This window comes from Pristis pectinata, chromosome 22, assembly GCF_009764475.1.
Source record: "Pristis pectinata isolate sPriPec2 chromosome 22, sPriPec2.1.pri, whole genome shotgun sequence".
NCBI lineage: Eukaryota > Metazoa > Chordata > Chondrichthyes > Rhinopristiformes > Pristidae > Pristis > Pristis pectinata.
In genome coordinates this window covers 21,578,888-21,595,295 of record NC_067426.1, presented here as the reverse complement: position 1 = coordinate 21,595,295, position 16,408 = coordinate 21,578,888, and the positions used below count along the sequence as shown (strand labels likewise).

Genomic DNA, 16,408 nt, shown 5'->3' with positions numbered 1-16,408 from the left:
TTTGTCTGTGCAATATATATCAATAGCATGTTGCAATTGATTGGTGATCGCAACGGTCTAACTGTATTTTGATAGCATGCTGTGATAAAGTTGCCGTATTTCAATATTACCCATGTGACAAATGCATATGAATATCTAATTATCTCTAGCTACGTCTGTATTTACCTGTCTTTCAAGTCAACTTACTTAAATCTGTATAGTGATTATATGATCATTTACTCCTTTTACAGCACATGCAGCAGGAACTAAATGGGTTGAAATCTGATCTGGATGAAGTGACAAAGAAATGTGAGAGTTTTTTCTGCCAGTCTCCGTCTGCGGCTAGTATCCCAGTTCTGCGCTCTGAGTTGGACCTGGTGGTACAGAAGATGGACCAAGTGCATTCATTGTCCTCGACCTACATGGACAAGTGAGTCTGAATTTATATAAAAAGCATTAATGAAATAATCTATTACTAAATATGGGTGATTTTAAAATGACTGCTTTATCTTATTTTTCATGGTCTAGCTGAAATAGTACCTGTGACCAGTCAATACTTTTGAATCTGTCATATATATCTGATTAATAGATGAAAAGGGATGAATTTGCCAAAAACGAAAAAATGTAAAATTGTTGGTTTGGATCTTAATTGGACTTATCTTAAATTTACCAATTTCATCATCTGTGCAAAAAATACTTATTTTCAGTGTAAAATGCATTTTAATTTCTTTTAGGCTGAAAACGGTGGATGTAATGCTGAAAAGTAGCCAAGGAGCGGAGATGCTGGTTAAAATGTATGAAATGAAGCTGAGTGAGGAGGATGTAGTTCCAGTTGACCTGCAAGCTATTGAAGAACACAGAAGTGTATTACAGGTTCGAATGAATATTTGATGAATGTGAACACAATCCTACACGATTGCTTCTGGAAATCCTGGTACTGGCCAAGTAGGAGACAACCAAAGCAATTTAAATTTTTCATACTCGTACAGCACGGAAACAGGCCTTTTAGTCCATTGCATCAATGCCGATCATCAAGCACTCAACACAAATCCCATGTTTCTACCTCATGGATCCCCATCAACTTTTCCCCTCCCTACACCACACTCAAGTTCCTTTTCTCACCCACGCCAATTCTCCTGCCACCGATGTACGCTAGAGACAATTTACAGCAGTCAATTAACCCACCAGTTCAGCACACCTTTGGCATGTGGGAGCAAACCGCAGCACTTGGGGGAAGTCCACGTAAATGCATGTCTTTAATGTAGAAACATTTCCCAAGGCACCTAACATAACTATAATATAATTACATTGGCATAATTTCAATTCTTATGGAGAGGAAATCTGTAAACATTCTCAACAAAAAAGGTTTAAAGGATGTTGATGAAGACCGAGGGATGTAAGGGCTTTATAGACAATGGTAGGCAGAGGAAGTTTGAGCAGTGGGATTGTAGGAAGCCCATATTGCGGAAAATAAAACTTCTTCGAAGATATCAGAATGGAAGAAGTGCGGATGTTGACTCGGGATAGGGGTGGAGGAAGGGGTGCACAGCAAGACTGTGGAGGAATTTCAGTAGCATTATTTTAATATCAAGCTGCACCAGGCTGCAAATATAAATGCAGTAGGTTTGTGGGAGTTGATGTGGGTTAGAACACGGGTAGCAGAGTTTGTTCTGATCTCACGTTTTGGGGGATGGAAGGTGTGAGACTCTCCAAAGACCATTGAAATAGATGATTTGAAAGCAACAAAGCGTAGTTCAGGGTATCAGCTCGGAGAGTTCAGGTGGGGATTGGAACAGGTGATGTTATGGAGTTGGATGTAGATATGATAAAGAGAGAAAACGATCAGGAGCTTAACTTGGACAAATTTGGTACTGCTGATTTCAGCAAAATGAGATATTGTCCACAGTAATGTAAACAACTTTGAATCTTTAAGAAGTGTATCAGAAGACCTTGAGGGTCCTAATGGGAAACTAGTTAAAGTTGAAGCCTAAGGAATTGAGGTTAAGATTAAGTAACAGAAGTCAGGATAATGGGCAATGCCTTAAACATCATGATGTGACTTGTGCCATTTCACAGGGATTGTGTTGAAACCTCTGTCATTCATTGTTCCAGCAGCCGAGATGGTGGACCAGGAAGCTGCATTTTCAAGTTTGCCAGCAACAGACTTAAGCATCTGAGAATGATTAAAATGGGCACATTTGTCTAACTAGATGTTTGTTTAAATACACTAAACAATACATCAGACATCATTTTATTCTGAAATATTATGCTCATACAGTTTATCCACTATGAGCATTACATCTGAGCTTATTATGGAGGCCCAAATGAGGATAACGAAACAATGTATAATTTTGTTTTTAATAATTTATTGATATTTAGCATTTAGAGACACTCTAATATTTTCATCCTAAAACAAAGCAAATAAACAAGTAACTTCTGCTACTTGCAGCAATGGCTCAGTGATGTGACTGATAAACAGGAAGTGTTTTCCTCTTTGGAAGAGGAAATGCAACGAGCACAAATGGTTTGCAAACATCTCTTCGAAATGCACAGTGAGCGCAGCCTGGATTTGGAACGATATCAAGAAAAAGCGGTACAGCTGAAAGACCGATGGCGAAATGTCCAAACACAGATTGAGACCAGGTTAGTCATGTTTTTGATTTCGTGAAGCAATCACTTTTTTTTTGGCTTTGAAGAAATCTTGATTTCGAAATTTTTCAGGCAGTTATTTTCCCTAAGGTGCAGAGTTTATTTATATTTGGCATTTTATCTTCTTAAAGCAAATCTGTTCATTCGGCCTAGCTCTGAAATCTTTTGATTTGTTTCAATTCTATGTTTTAAGATCTGTGTTGAAAAAAAGTAACTTATTTTTTAGGCTCACAAAATTGCTGCCTGCCATCTAATTAGAAATTAGAAAGAATACCATAACAGAAGTACTTGAAATCCTTTAAAATAGAATGAACTAATGAAATAGAGCACTACTAAGGGAGTGTACACTTAAAAAGATTTAATGTCGATTGCTTATATTTTTCCCTTTTGCTCACTTTCTGCATTTCTGCAAGGTTACTTTCCTGAAGCTAAATAGCAGAATACCTCTGTATTAAGTTCATTTCCCCACACACCTTGACTGTATTGTAACAAAGTTCCTTACATAATCTTCCATTTTGTCTTTTTATTTCCAAAGTTAACATTTTAAAATAACTTATTTCACTCCTTTTCTCCTTTATGTCACCAAATAGTTACTTTTAGATCTACCCAGTTTTCTAATTTAGTTATTTTAAGCTTAGAAGTGGATTGCACAACAAGCAATGGCCTTTCACTTGGTTTCTCAGCAATTTAAACAAAAAGTCAAAAAACTATGCAGATTAATACTTGCACCATTTTTGTTTTCTGAGTTAATATTTGAGGAAGTTTCTCTACATGATATCTATCTGACAGCCAGTCAGTGCGTTCATGCTCCAAGCTGATCTGTACAATGTAGTTCATCACAATTTCACAAGCAATGTCTGAACTACATAATCCTAGATGTATGTTGTAGCTCCATCTCTCCTATTTATCCATTTTTCTTGACCTGTTAAGTTGAAGCTGTTGTGTTGGCTGATCACTCGGGTTCTTTGATACTACCTTTTGTAGAAAACTATTGGTTTGTTCAACAGTCATAGAGTTCTGCAGCAAAGAAAGGAGTCCTTTGGCCCAAACGTCCATGCTGAACTTTCTGCCTATCTATACTAATTGTACTTGCCCATGTTAAGACCATATCCTTCTTACTTTCCTATTTAAGTATCTGTCTAAATGCCTCTTAAATGTAGTAATTGTATCTTGTTGCACCACCGTCTCTGGCAGTACATTCCCGATATTGACCAGTCTCTGTTAAAACTTACCCCTCAGATCCCCTTGAAAACGTCTTTCCCTCACCTTAAACCTCTGCCCTCTTGTTTTTGATATACTGTACTTACTGGGGGGGGGGGGAGAAAGTTTGACTCTCTCCCCTATCTATGCCTCTCATAATCTTATGCACCTCTATCAGGTCACCCCTCAGCCCCCTTCACTCCAGGGAAAACAAGCCAAATCTATCCAACCCATAACTCAAGTCCTCCACTCCAGGTACCATCCTGGTTAATCTCCTTTGCATTCTCCCCAGTGCAATCACATCCTTCTTGTGGTTTAGTAACCAGAACCGCACACAATACTCCAAGTACAGCCTAACCAGCATTTCATAACATTGCAACATTACGTCCCAACTCTTGTATTTTATGCCCCAACTTATGAAGGCAAGCATGCCATATGCTACCTTCACCACCCTATCGAAATGTATTGCCACTTTCAGGAAACTATAGACTTGGACCCCTCTGTTCATCAATATTTCTTTGTGCCCTTCCATTTACTGTCTATGTCCTTACCCTAGAATGAAGCATGTGCAGCAGACTAGGAGAGCTGGCCATAACCCCATCTTAAGTCACTTCACTTTGCTCTTTCCTGCACCATACAGAGAATCTGAATTGTCAACCATTGAAGAATTGCTGAAGAATTACAGGGGATGCCATCAGTCACTGATAGATTGGATTGAGGAGACTACTGCTCAGCAAGGGAAGATGGAGCCAGGCAAGGCAGAAGATACAAAGATCCTGTCGGAGCAGCTGAGTCAACAGACGGTAGGAAATACCACATCTACTTAACGTGTCAGTATCCATTGTAACAATGGAAGTGCCTGAAGTGATTTCAATAAAATAAAATGAACTATTTAAATAGAGCACTCCTTGGGGAGTAACACTTCAAAAGTAAAGTTTCTGTGTTGATTACTTGTATTGTTTTACCTTGCCCTGGCCTTTAGACCCTTTCATGCCGCTGCATAAACTTTATATCCCATAACGTAATATATTCCAAAAGATTAAGAAATGTGCAGAAATTGTGAATCACATAAAATAGGCTTACCCTTAAATTCAAATTACTTATTTCTGTTTAGGCATTGGTTGCTGAAATTGAAAATAATCAAATAAAACTTGATGAATGCCAGAATCTGTCTAAACAGTACTCTGCAGCTGTGAAGGTAAGCCTTTGCATTTATTGGATCAAATATTTAAACAAATTGGATTGATTTGTTCACCGAAAAAGCAACAGTATTTCAAACAGCCTCATTTGATTTGCTCAGGATTACGAACTGCAATTGATGACCTACAGAGCTTTTGTTGAATCTCACCAAAAATCACCTGTAAAGCGCCGGAGAATGCATTCATCGTCGGATGTCATAACCCAAGAGGTAGGAAATGTTTGCAATATGTAACCAAGAATCATTTTTTTCTGACATCTACATTGTAAACTTAATAGCTAATTTTGAAGTTTTTACTACCATTTAGTAGTCTCTTATCCTTTCCATAGTTCATGGACCTCAGAACCCAATATACAGCTCTAGTGACTCTAACAACTCAACACGTGAAGTACATCAGTGATGCCTTGAGGCGACTGGAAGAAGAAGAGGTAAGAGTCAAGTTCAAGTTTATTGTCACGGGCACACATACCCAGGGTATAAATGCCATGAAAACTAGCTTTTTGCAGCAGCAGCACAGTACATTACAAACATGATAAACATAAATTAGCATGAACTTAAATTAACATAAATTATACATAACTTAGATGACAAATAAAAATAAACATGATGACATTGGTGCAAGTTGAGGGAAACATAGACCGAGGTAGAATTAGGATTTTTCAGATCAGTCAAGAACCTGAAGGCAGTGGGGAAGAAGCTGTAGTTGAACCTTGAGGTGTGGGTCTTCAGGCTCCTGTACCTCCTGCCTGAGGGCAGCATTGAGAAGAGGGCATGATCCAGATGGTGGGGGTCCCCGATGATGGATGCTGCCTTCCTGAGACATCGCCTCTTGTATATGTCCTCTAGGGAAGAGCTGTACCCGCGATGGAACTGGTTGAGTCCATCACTCTCTGTATTCTCTTGCACTGCTGTGCAATGGAAGTTCCATACCAGGCAGTGATGCAACCAGTCTGAATGCTTTCCACTGTACAGCTGTAGAAGTTTGTCAGAGTCTTCAATGACAAGCCAAATCTCCTTAAACTTCTCAGAAAGTAGAGATGCTGGCGCACCTCCTTCATAGTCGTATCTATGTCCTAGGCCAAGAAATTACAAAAACTTAAAGGATTTAACTAAACTTGAACACTTGGAGTAGGCTAAAACAACTCCTTTAAAATTTAATTATAGAAACCATGGTGTTGCAGTTAAGACATATTAATTCCAGAATTTTGGATTTCAACCAAAGCAGATTAACAAACACACCAGAAGAGTAATTGTGTGTGTATTTGTGTGCATTGAGTCTCATTGTAGTCTATGTAAAGGAGCTTTTACTTTTGGATAATGAAATGACTATATCCAAGTTGCTGGGACAGGCTAAGGATGGAAGAAGGGCCTCAAACACAGCACCCAAAGCAAGTGCAAAGTCAGTGTCACATCTGATCTGCCAAATTGATACCCCATTGCAGTTTACTTGTTCATTAAATGAAAGGGGAGATATGATCCAAGAAATCCAGGGATACTCTAACTAGTTCATTAAGGACTTGTTTTAGGTCATTCTTGATTTGCATTATTCACATCCATTCAATGACAACTAATGAGCAAAATTAGTAGGTTAGTTTCACATCACTTGGAACCACAATTACAGCCTGTAGCATTTCTCAGTCCATCCTTGGGATCCGTTCTTAAAAGCAAACACAGTTACAAAGGAGATCATGGAATAACATAATGCAAAATGGCACAATCACAATGTAGATCATCAGAAAATACAATGCAGATTATACCATTTGACCTATGGTATCTGAGCCACCTCTTTTAAAGACTATCCAGTCAGCTTCATTCCCCTACCCTTTCCCCAGAGCCCTGGAATTTTTCTCTTTCGAGTACATATAAAGTTATAGACAGCCAGAATCTCTTTCTTTCCCAGGGTAGAAATGTCACGTACTAGATGACATAGCTTTAAGGTGAGAGAGGGAAAGTTTAAAAGGGACGTGTGGGGCAGGATTTTTACACAGGGGTAGTGGTGGAAGCAGATACAATAGTAACGTTCAAGGCTTTTAGATGGGTGCTTGAATAAGCTGAGAATGGGAGGATATGGATCACGCGTAGACAGAGGGATTAGTTTACTTTGGCATTATGCTTGCACAGACATTGTGGGCCAAAAGGCCTGTTGCTGTGCTGTACTGTGTTCTATGTTTATACCCAGTTCTGTTTTGAACCTGAATGTGTTTAATCATCTTTTAGACAATGCATATTTTTCTTTTTATTCCTGACTACAGAAAATTGTTGAGGAGGAAAAACAGGAACATGTTGAGAAAATGAAGGAACTTTTAGGCTGGGTTTTGAACACTGATCAGATGCTAAAAAACAAGACCATTGTGCCAGAAGCAGCAGGGCTGGAAACCATTGAGCAGTCATTTTGTGAGCAACAGGTATGTGTACACCTATGTCTGGCAATGTAAATTATCAGGATAAAAAGTGAACGGCATATGATGAAAAGCTCGCATTAAAACAGATAATCCTCCAAATGCACAACTGAACCACCCACGTTTGACGGAGGAATTGAAGCCAGTATTTCAGATGGAGAAGCTTCATCAAAATTGAGGTCTCACCTCCACCTTCACTGGCTGCCAACCCATAACCATTGGAATGGAAAGGTTTTGGGAATCAAGGTTCTTTCCTCAGTTTGATTTAGCACATACACAGGGATAATACTAATGAACTTCATTGCATTTTAGTTTTCAGTTCATTGAGTTTGTGTATTAATCGTTACAAGTCACTTCTTCTCAGTATCATCTTTATCAAAATATTTCAAACAGAACCAACTAAAACTAGCTACAGCCAACCAGAAACTTATTACTACATTTTATTATTTCTGTAGATGTAACATGTTGTATGCAGCTTGGAAACAATTTTTAACTCAAATCAGAAAATGCTAACCTCATCAGAACCAGGAGGACTTGGTGATGTTTTAAGATGCATAAAAAGGGCAGGGGAAGGAAGAGGATAAAAGAAAGTCTCTGGTAGGATAGGAGGCAGTAAATATTTAAATGGAAAAGGGGGTGAAAATGCTAATAAAAATCTGTAGGGGGTGTAGATGTGCAATAATTACCTTAAGTTACCAAAGAAATGTGAAAGGAATTGGAATAAAAATGCTGGCTATGCTTACTGACTGAGATTGTTGAACTCTGTGTTCACTCCAGAAGGCTGTAATATATCTCATCAGAAAAATGAGGTACTATTAAGCTTCCTTGGAACGATGTAGGAAGCCAAGGATAGAGAAGTCAGAAAGAGCAAGAATTAAAGTGATGGGTGACCGGATGCTCCTGGTCATGCTTGTGATCTGAACTGAAGCATTCCGTAAAGCAGCTACCCAATCAATATTTGGTCTCTGCAGTGTAGAGGCAACCACATTATAAGCACTGAATTTAAAAGTCTAAAGTGAAAATAGTACAAGTGAATTACTGATTCATATTAGAAGAATGTATAAAGTCAGCGATGACAGAAGAGGTGGAGGTAAAAGGGTGAATGAAGATTGAAAAGCAAATAAATTTGGGAGCTGGAAATCTGAAATAAAAGCATAGAAGGTTGGGAAAAATCAGCAATATAGATGGCATCTGTGAAGAGAGAAAAGGAATTGATATTTGAAGTCAATAAAATAGCACACAACTGGAGAATCTCAGCAAGGTGGGACTCTGCTGCTGGACTCCATCAACATTCCTGCATTACAGCCAGGAAAGTTTGGCCAGTAATTTTGGGACTTCCTTGGTCACATGGGAGTACTGAACATCGGCAATCGCACAAAGAAATGTCAGCATTCAGTGCAGAACTGCCAGCATTTCCCTGCAAAATCCAGGCTATTTTCAGTTATCTTAATATTTAGCTTTAGTATTGTTCTCATGTGTTCAAAGTTAAAGAAATACATTTTGTTTCTGTTGTTTTCTAAAATGAAATATTTTAAAACTGATTCCAAACATATGCAGTTTTGCATTTCTAATGGTAATTTGATATTGATAACGTATCGTTGCTCTTTTCATGAAAAATTCTAAAACAAATTCTAATGACTATAAACTAGGTTCACACTCATTTTACTTGTCGTTTTATTGTCCACTTGCCAGATATAATCTCAATTCTTATTCATGTGGCATTTGCATATTCTATGACATTTTTTTTACGTGCAATTTTAATTAAAATGGTGTGATGATAAGTGTGTGGTCATTTTGATAAGTGATTTTCTTGTTTTCTGAACTTTGGTAAATGTTAAGTAAATTTACTCATGAAGTATATTTACTTGTTTTGAGCAAGCATATGCAAGCAATTTCTACTAAGATTAGTGCATGTTGTTAAAACTATGTAGCCACATCTGTGCAAAGTTAACAATTTCTGTTGGAAGACATAGTTTTAAGTGGAAGAGAGTCAACAAAGCATAGAAATGGAGCCTCAAAATATTTATTAATGTTGTAGGCAATCACTGAGGAACTCAATGCCAAGAAAGATCAAGTAGCAGAAGCAATCAAAACGGCACAGATTTTTCTTGCCAAACATGGCAACAGGTTAGTTGTTTTTCAATATTATATTCATGTTGAAGCATCAGTTGATACCCTGAGAATATATCACTAAAATAGCACAGCTGGGATTGGAAAATATCTGTTTCCCCTCTTAATTATATATAGGTATGGAAAATGAGATCGTATCAGTTGAAATTCCTGTTGAGATCATGCTTTTACACAAATGTGCAAAATAATCCTTGTAAAGGAAGTTCTATTGTTTTCTTTAATCAGTCTGCCCAGAAAAAAACTGTTTCGGCATTGGCGCCACCACGATAATCAGTGATTTCAACAGCTCCGCAATAGATACCAGCACCATAAGTAATACCACAGAATTATAGGTAGCCCTTTCACTGGTGGCACCTGTGACAGGTCTGTCTGTTTTAGAATTGGCTTACTTCGTCATAAGCAGAAATACAGTCTGTGATATTGCCTCACTAAAGTCTCATGATGTATACTTAGTAATGCACATATATGATATGCTAATCTATAGTTCGACCAGAAAAAAAACTGAACACATACAGTTTTGTACATGATTATCATTTGCACTGTAAAATGGCATCTGTCTTTACAGAAGTACTAACAGTTTGACTTATTTATTTGGTTGAAACCTATGGTTGTAATCAGCAGTCTGCTACTGTTTGGCCATTCCCACGTAAGTAGGTCTCAGATTTGCCCAGAATTGCCACATGCCTGGGGTGAGCTGGATGCTGGCACAGTAGTCACTTCACTCTGTTGCTGGGATCCATAGGAAGTCCAGTGATGGATGTGAAGCCCAGAATTACATTGGAGAAACAGCCTATGCATTCCTATAGCAGCCAGATCTGACGTAGAATCAGAAGATTATTTTTACAAACATACAAATATACAAATTAGGAACAGAAATAACCCATTTGGTTCCTTAAATTTGCTCCTCCATTTAAGAAAATAATGCCTGATCTGATTGTAACCTCAGCACTGCATTCCAGTTCACCCAGCCTTTAATCATTGTGTGCTTACCAAGAATCTATCTGACCCTGCCGTAAAAGTATTCAGAATTTGTTTCCACCGGCCTTTGAAGGAAAAGAATATTATCTCTCTTAAATGAGCAACGCCTTATTTTAAATAGTGACCCCTTGTTCTAGATTTTCTCATAAGAAAAAAAAACATCCTCTCCACATTCTCCCTGTCAGCGCACCTCAGGATCTTAAATGTTTCAGTCAAGTCCTTTCTTGCTCTCCCAAACTCCAGCAGATGCAAGCCTAGCCTTTGGGATCTTTCCTTGTAAGATGAGCCACCCATTCCAGATGTCATCCAGTAAACGTTCTCTAAAATGCTTTCAATGCCTTAACATTTTTCATTAAATAAAGAGACCAATACTGCACACAATGCTCTTACATTTAATTTTGTTTTTGAAATGTATTTTGTAATTTTCTAAAATTATTTATAATGATTTTAACAGTATTTAAATATATCTGAATTGAAACACAATTGAAAATTCTCCCAGTTCTGACAGGACATTCAGAGAATGAGGATTCCATGGTATATCATCTAAGACCTAGTTACATGACTTTTAATGTACTTTTTTGGGATCTGGGCATTGCCAGCAATGCCAGCATTTATTATCCATCCGAAATTGGCCTTGAGGAGGTGTGGTGAGACGCCTTCTTGAACGGCTACTGTCCTTCAGGTGAAGTTACTCCCATAGTGATTTTGGGAACTGGGTTTCTGCCCTTGTCTTCCTCGATGGTAGAAATCCTGGGAGTAGAAGAGGAACTGCAGTCACTGCTGAGAGCTTGTCGCCCGACTCCCAGTATTGGAGGGTCAGCTCATCCAGCCCTTTGCAGCCTACCTGAGGGTATGTGGCCAGACAAGTGGTTTGGGTAGATGGTTCAGCCCAATGTGATTGTATAAAAATCCAAAAACCTTTAGATACTGAAAATCTGAAATAAAAATAGAAAATGCTGGAAAACTGCAGCAGGTCAGGCAGCATCAGTGGAAAGAGAGTTAACCAATGCTTCACCTATCTCATTTGCCACTTCTGAGACCCAAGAATGAAGTCTCAGGTCTCAGATCCTTCATCAGAATAAGATGAATATTATGTGGAATGAGATTTATAGTTGGTAACCCCATAGATAATATCATCTTTCCATTGCTATTTAAATGTAACTTGGTCCAATCTGTTTAAAGCTTGTTGTATTTTCATCGTCTAATTTAAAAAATCTTGTATTACTATGTGTTTGATATCTAATTCAGCCTTTTAAGAAGAATTCCAAGATGTGACTTCAATAGAGCTGTGACTTCTAACTGAATTAAAGGATCATGCCTGTCATTAAGAGAGCTGAAATCAAGTCTGTGGAAATATAAACGTATTTCCAGATCATGAAAGGTTACCTCCTTGCATTGGCTCAAAATCTGTCAAGACTTTGTGATATTTTTCCAGTGTCAGTAAGGTATTTTCATATTTTGTGATGATGTGGGACAGCACAATGGCACAGCTAGTCCTGCTACCTTGCAGTTACTGTATAGCAACTCAGGTTCAATCCTGACATCTGGTGCTGTCTGTGTTGAGTTTACACATTCACCCTGTTTCTGTTCTTTGTGACACACTTACTAGGACTCTGGGGGCAGCTCGCAAGTGTCGCCACGCTTTCGGCGCCAACATAGCTTGCCCACAACTTCCTAACCTGTGTGTCTTTAGAATGTGGGAGGAAACTGGAGCACCTAGAGGAAACCCACACAGACACGGGGAAAACATACAGACTCCTTGCAGGCTGTGGCCGGAATTGAACCCAGGTCGCTGGTGCTGTAATAGCGTTACGCTAACTGCTACACTACCATGATACATACCTTGATGTTCACTGTTGCTTGTAGTCAAGTGCTCAGTGAAATTAGAATTTGAATTTTCAAAGCCAACTATGGAATTAGTTTTTAAAGAATGAAGGCAGTTGGCTCATTGTTTACGTATAGGTCAGATTTATAAAAACAAGTAGAAGAACATCTTGTCATAATATCTATGCTAAAAGGACAGGGAAGTACACAGATCATGTAAGCTCTGTTGAGCCATTTAACTAAGTAGGTCTAAGAAAGAAACACATTTTGGAAAAATCCAGTTTTGTTACAGAAGAATATGATTTTCTTTGTCTTTCCCTTCATCTCTTTTGCCTTCCTTTTGTCCTGTTCGTAGACCGTCTTAATTGATAAACTATTTGTCTTCACAGGATATCTCCAGAAGAACAGCAACAGGTGATGTCACAGTTGAATACGCTAAAGGAAACCTATGGCAAACTCTGTGACCAGTCTGCAGAAGAACTCCAACGACTACAAAATAAACTCACTCATGAAGTGCAACGAAAGGTACACTATTGGGGGTTAAAATGTTATTTAGAAGTTAATATTTCAAATGTGTTTTATCATATCAAAGATTAGATAATTTGACCTGCATGCATCAGTGTATGAATGTATTGGTGAATGTATAAATGAACGTAAATTACACTGCATGGTGTGTTTTACCTGTAAGAGCACGAACTTCATTACTCACATTACATCAGACTACTCATCATATAAAGACAATTTTGCGTTTCTCAGCCAATTATTTCCAATTCAGTGTGCTGCATTTTATGGTAAATTATTTATGCTTTGCCTTGTCTTTTTCCAAGGCATGCACACAAGTGCGTGCATTTATCCCAAGTGTGTGTAGTTTATCCCAGGAACTTAAACAAGGTAATAATCAAGCTAATCCTATTTGGAATTTAAACATTCCTATTTTATATATTGGTCTGTATGTCATTCAGTGAACAAGTAGTCTTATTTGTGCAAATTAAAATGAAAGACTTCATATTTATACATTTCCTTTCACAGCTTTAGGTTATCCCAAGATACTTAGTGAGCTACATTGAAGTGCAAATCATAAAACTGCAAATGCTGGATGTCTGAAATAAAAACAGAAAATGCTGGAAACTCAGAACATCTGGATGTGATGGACCTGCTGATTGTTTCCAACGTTTTCTGTTCTTATATTTGAAGTATAGTTATTTATATAGGGTAGTTCGTGCACAATAGGCTGTCAGAAGCAGAATGAAATTGTATTTGTTACTTCAGTAATAATGGTTTAAGAGGAAATATTAACCAAGACCCCAAGGAGAACTTGTCTTGCTTTTTCTTTGATTTGTGCCCTGGAATCTTTCGCATCTACCAGAGATGAAAGATGGGGTCCCAGTTTTATTGCTTAATCCAAATTGATAGTGAAATGCTGAGCATATCTGATAACTCATGATGAAAACATCTTCCATCCAATGAGATGAGTATATATTGTCTGAGAAACATAATCTGAATGTGTTCCGACTTCCTGTTAATTGTATATTGCTTCAACTGCGCATGACCGTGTGTGTGGGGATGAGAATAGTATGATTCGGTAGGTTTCTTTGTTCTCTACCAGTTTTCCAAATTTTCTTTCCTATCATCTAGGACAGATGTACATGTGTATGTAGATACAAAATGTTGCCTTGTATACAGTGATGCACTGTGAAATGGAAAATATAATTTAAATGATAATGTGAGCACGCCACAAATTTATTTTATTGATCTATTTCAGTATTTTTTAAAGTCTTTTGGTTATTTATCACAAATCAATTCATCTTCAAACCTACTTTGCCTGTATCGTTCAGGAAAAAGGAGGATGTGTATCTAGTGTCTTTTTTGCTTCACTGTGGAAGGGAACCCATGTTTGAAGTATGGTATAATCTTTGCTTGCTGTAAACAGCATAGTGCGATCATTATCAAGTCTAAATTTCCATGACAAGTTGAGCATGATGTGTCACTATGAATTTCCTGTGAATAAATATGTCAAATTAACCAGCATCCTTGCTTACAACTCAAAACTAACCATTCTGAAATAGAAGATGGATTAAAATTTGATACCAAAAATCCCTATAAAAGCCGCATGCTGGACCTAACAACAGCTTACACTGTGTGTGTGATACTGCTGAAATACTCGCATTAGCTCTGTTTTGCCACTGGCAAGCCGCCATTGCTGGTAAGTAAATGTTTTTGTCTTCTTCTGTTCTAAATGTGTTATATTAAACCTTTGTCACATTTCTGTATTTGTCCTTTGTGACTCTAATTCAAATTAAAATATTAGACAATAACAAAAAAAACACTCTAAGTAAACAGTAGGCATGGTTGACTTAAATTCCAACGCAGCCTCAAAATTATCTTGACTTGTCCCAAAAAGCAACATAATTGTTTCATATTGATTCTTGAATCACCTACACAAATGCATGTAAAATGCCTTCTAGCAAGTCCATGCTTAATGATGATCTTGCCTCCCGTCCACTGGAGCGGACAGCAATCTAACTCCATTTGTCTAGAATTTGATGGAAGTCCCAATGCTTTCCCACAAGGTGGAAGAGAAAATCCGTGCACTTAAAGCCAAGGAACAGGTTAAGTGAACACCACCTTCATCAGGAATTTGTTTTATGAGTGAGGAAATAAAATTAGGAGAGGGAGAACAAATTATGGAGCATTTTCGTGTGCACAGACCCATTCTTGATTTGTTTGCCATCATTTTGAATATAGGAATCCAATTATATTTGGAAATCATATATAATGTTATTTTTTTTAAATGCTCTATTCCAGTTCACTAACTGAACTAGATAGGTTAACATTCCTATGGCAATACATAACTACCTTTTGAAATGAAAAATATGTGCAAATCTATTGTTTAGTCTACAGAAAGAAATGAAATTCAACCCGGAGACCAGGAGAAAATGATATCTGATTTCTTAACCTGTTTCCTTTCTGTCCCGTTAATGACTTAAATCTTGTCAGAATTCGGTATAAGCATTGTTGAGAAGCATAGCTTTAAAGCTGTCTTAAGTAACAGATGTTATGAAAAATGTTGTGAAATTCCAGATCCTCTGCATTTTAATGCACTGATCTGGATTTCATTCTAAAAGGGTTACCCTGCATTAAATAAGCAGTTCTGAAAGGAGTAATAAATTTCATATAATCTATTTCTGGTGTTTAAGTCTAATACTCCTAATGACTAAGGAAGTCTTTAAACAACAATAAATTCAAAGGTTTACATATTTCAAAAGTGCAGACATTTTACCAAGCATTTTGTTTGAACAATATTTTCTGTTACGTTTGCTGTGTTGCTTGCTTTTTTTGTGCAAAATATTATGCTCACTGTATTTCTGTCCCACGATACCACAAGCTCAGAGGTAATGCAGAAGTTATTCACTCCATTGTCTACTGTCTAATATCTATGAATAATATGTCTGGTTCTTGAATTACTTCAGTTTTGAAAAGCCCTACACCAGCATTAGCGTGTGCATGACTTCTTAGTTTACAAATATGAATCATTAATCATAAAAGGAAAAATCATGATTTTGCAGTCAGTGCAGCTTGACAGCTCTTTAATAACATGGTTTTCATACTTAGAATACATTTTAAATCATGGCTCCTGTTCAGATTGAGGGTCATTATTCCTATGAATATAATTATTCCACAGATTATCAGTAACTCCAGAGATTATTTGTTCCACATTTTTTTTCAAACCGCATCCCTCCAATTATTCCTAACAATGGACATAACTTCTTATAACCTTAATATATTGCAGTATGAGCAAAAACATTTTTATGTAGTCCTTTAGGATTTGGAAGGCAATAATGGGTATCTATTCAAAAGTAGCTTTAAAAAAGCAATTGTATAAATACTTGGGGGGGGAAAAAGTAATCAAAGGCTACAGGGAAAGTGCTGGGCAGTGCGACCAACTAAATTTCTTTTAAAAAGAACTGGCTCAGATTCAATGAGCTGAATAGCCACTGCCTCCTGCGCTGTATTATTCTATAATCCTGTTTTATTTTAATGATCACGTTAT

At 37.5% G+C, this 16,408-nt stretch overlaps 1 protein-coding gene across 20 annotated transcripts in view; it reads left to right on the top strand.

Moving 5' to 3' along the window:
- The window catches only part of macf1a (microtubule actin crosslinking factor 1a), a 426,068-nt gene that overhangs the window by 246,742 nt on the left and 162,918 nt on the right, over window positions 1–16,408 (top strand). For all 20 annotated transcript variants that reach the window (XM_052036540.1, XM_052036543.1, XM_052036536.1 and 17 more), the window contains 10 exons: window positions 231–409; window positions 714–852; window positions 2,429–2,622; window positions 4,469–4,631; window positions 4,943–5,026; window positions 5,129–5,236; window positions 5,356–5,454; window positions 7,279–7,431; window positions 9,464–9,552; window positions 12,747–12,882. In XM_052036540.1, coding sequence (XP_051892500.1) covers window positions 231–409; window positions 714–852; window positions 2,429–2,622; window positions 4,469–4,631; window positions 4,943–5,026; window positions 5,129–5,236; window positions 5,356–5,454; window positions 7,279–7,431; window positions 9,464–9,552; window positions 12,747–12,882 — 1,344 coding nt within the window. The remainder of the gene's footprint in view (window positions 1–230; window positions 410–713; window positions 853–2,428; window positions 2,623–4,468; window positions 4,632–4,942; window positions 5,027–5,128; window positions 5,237–5,355; window positions 5,455–7,278; window positions 7,432–9,463; window positions 9,553–12,746; window positions 12,883–16,408) is intronic.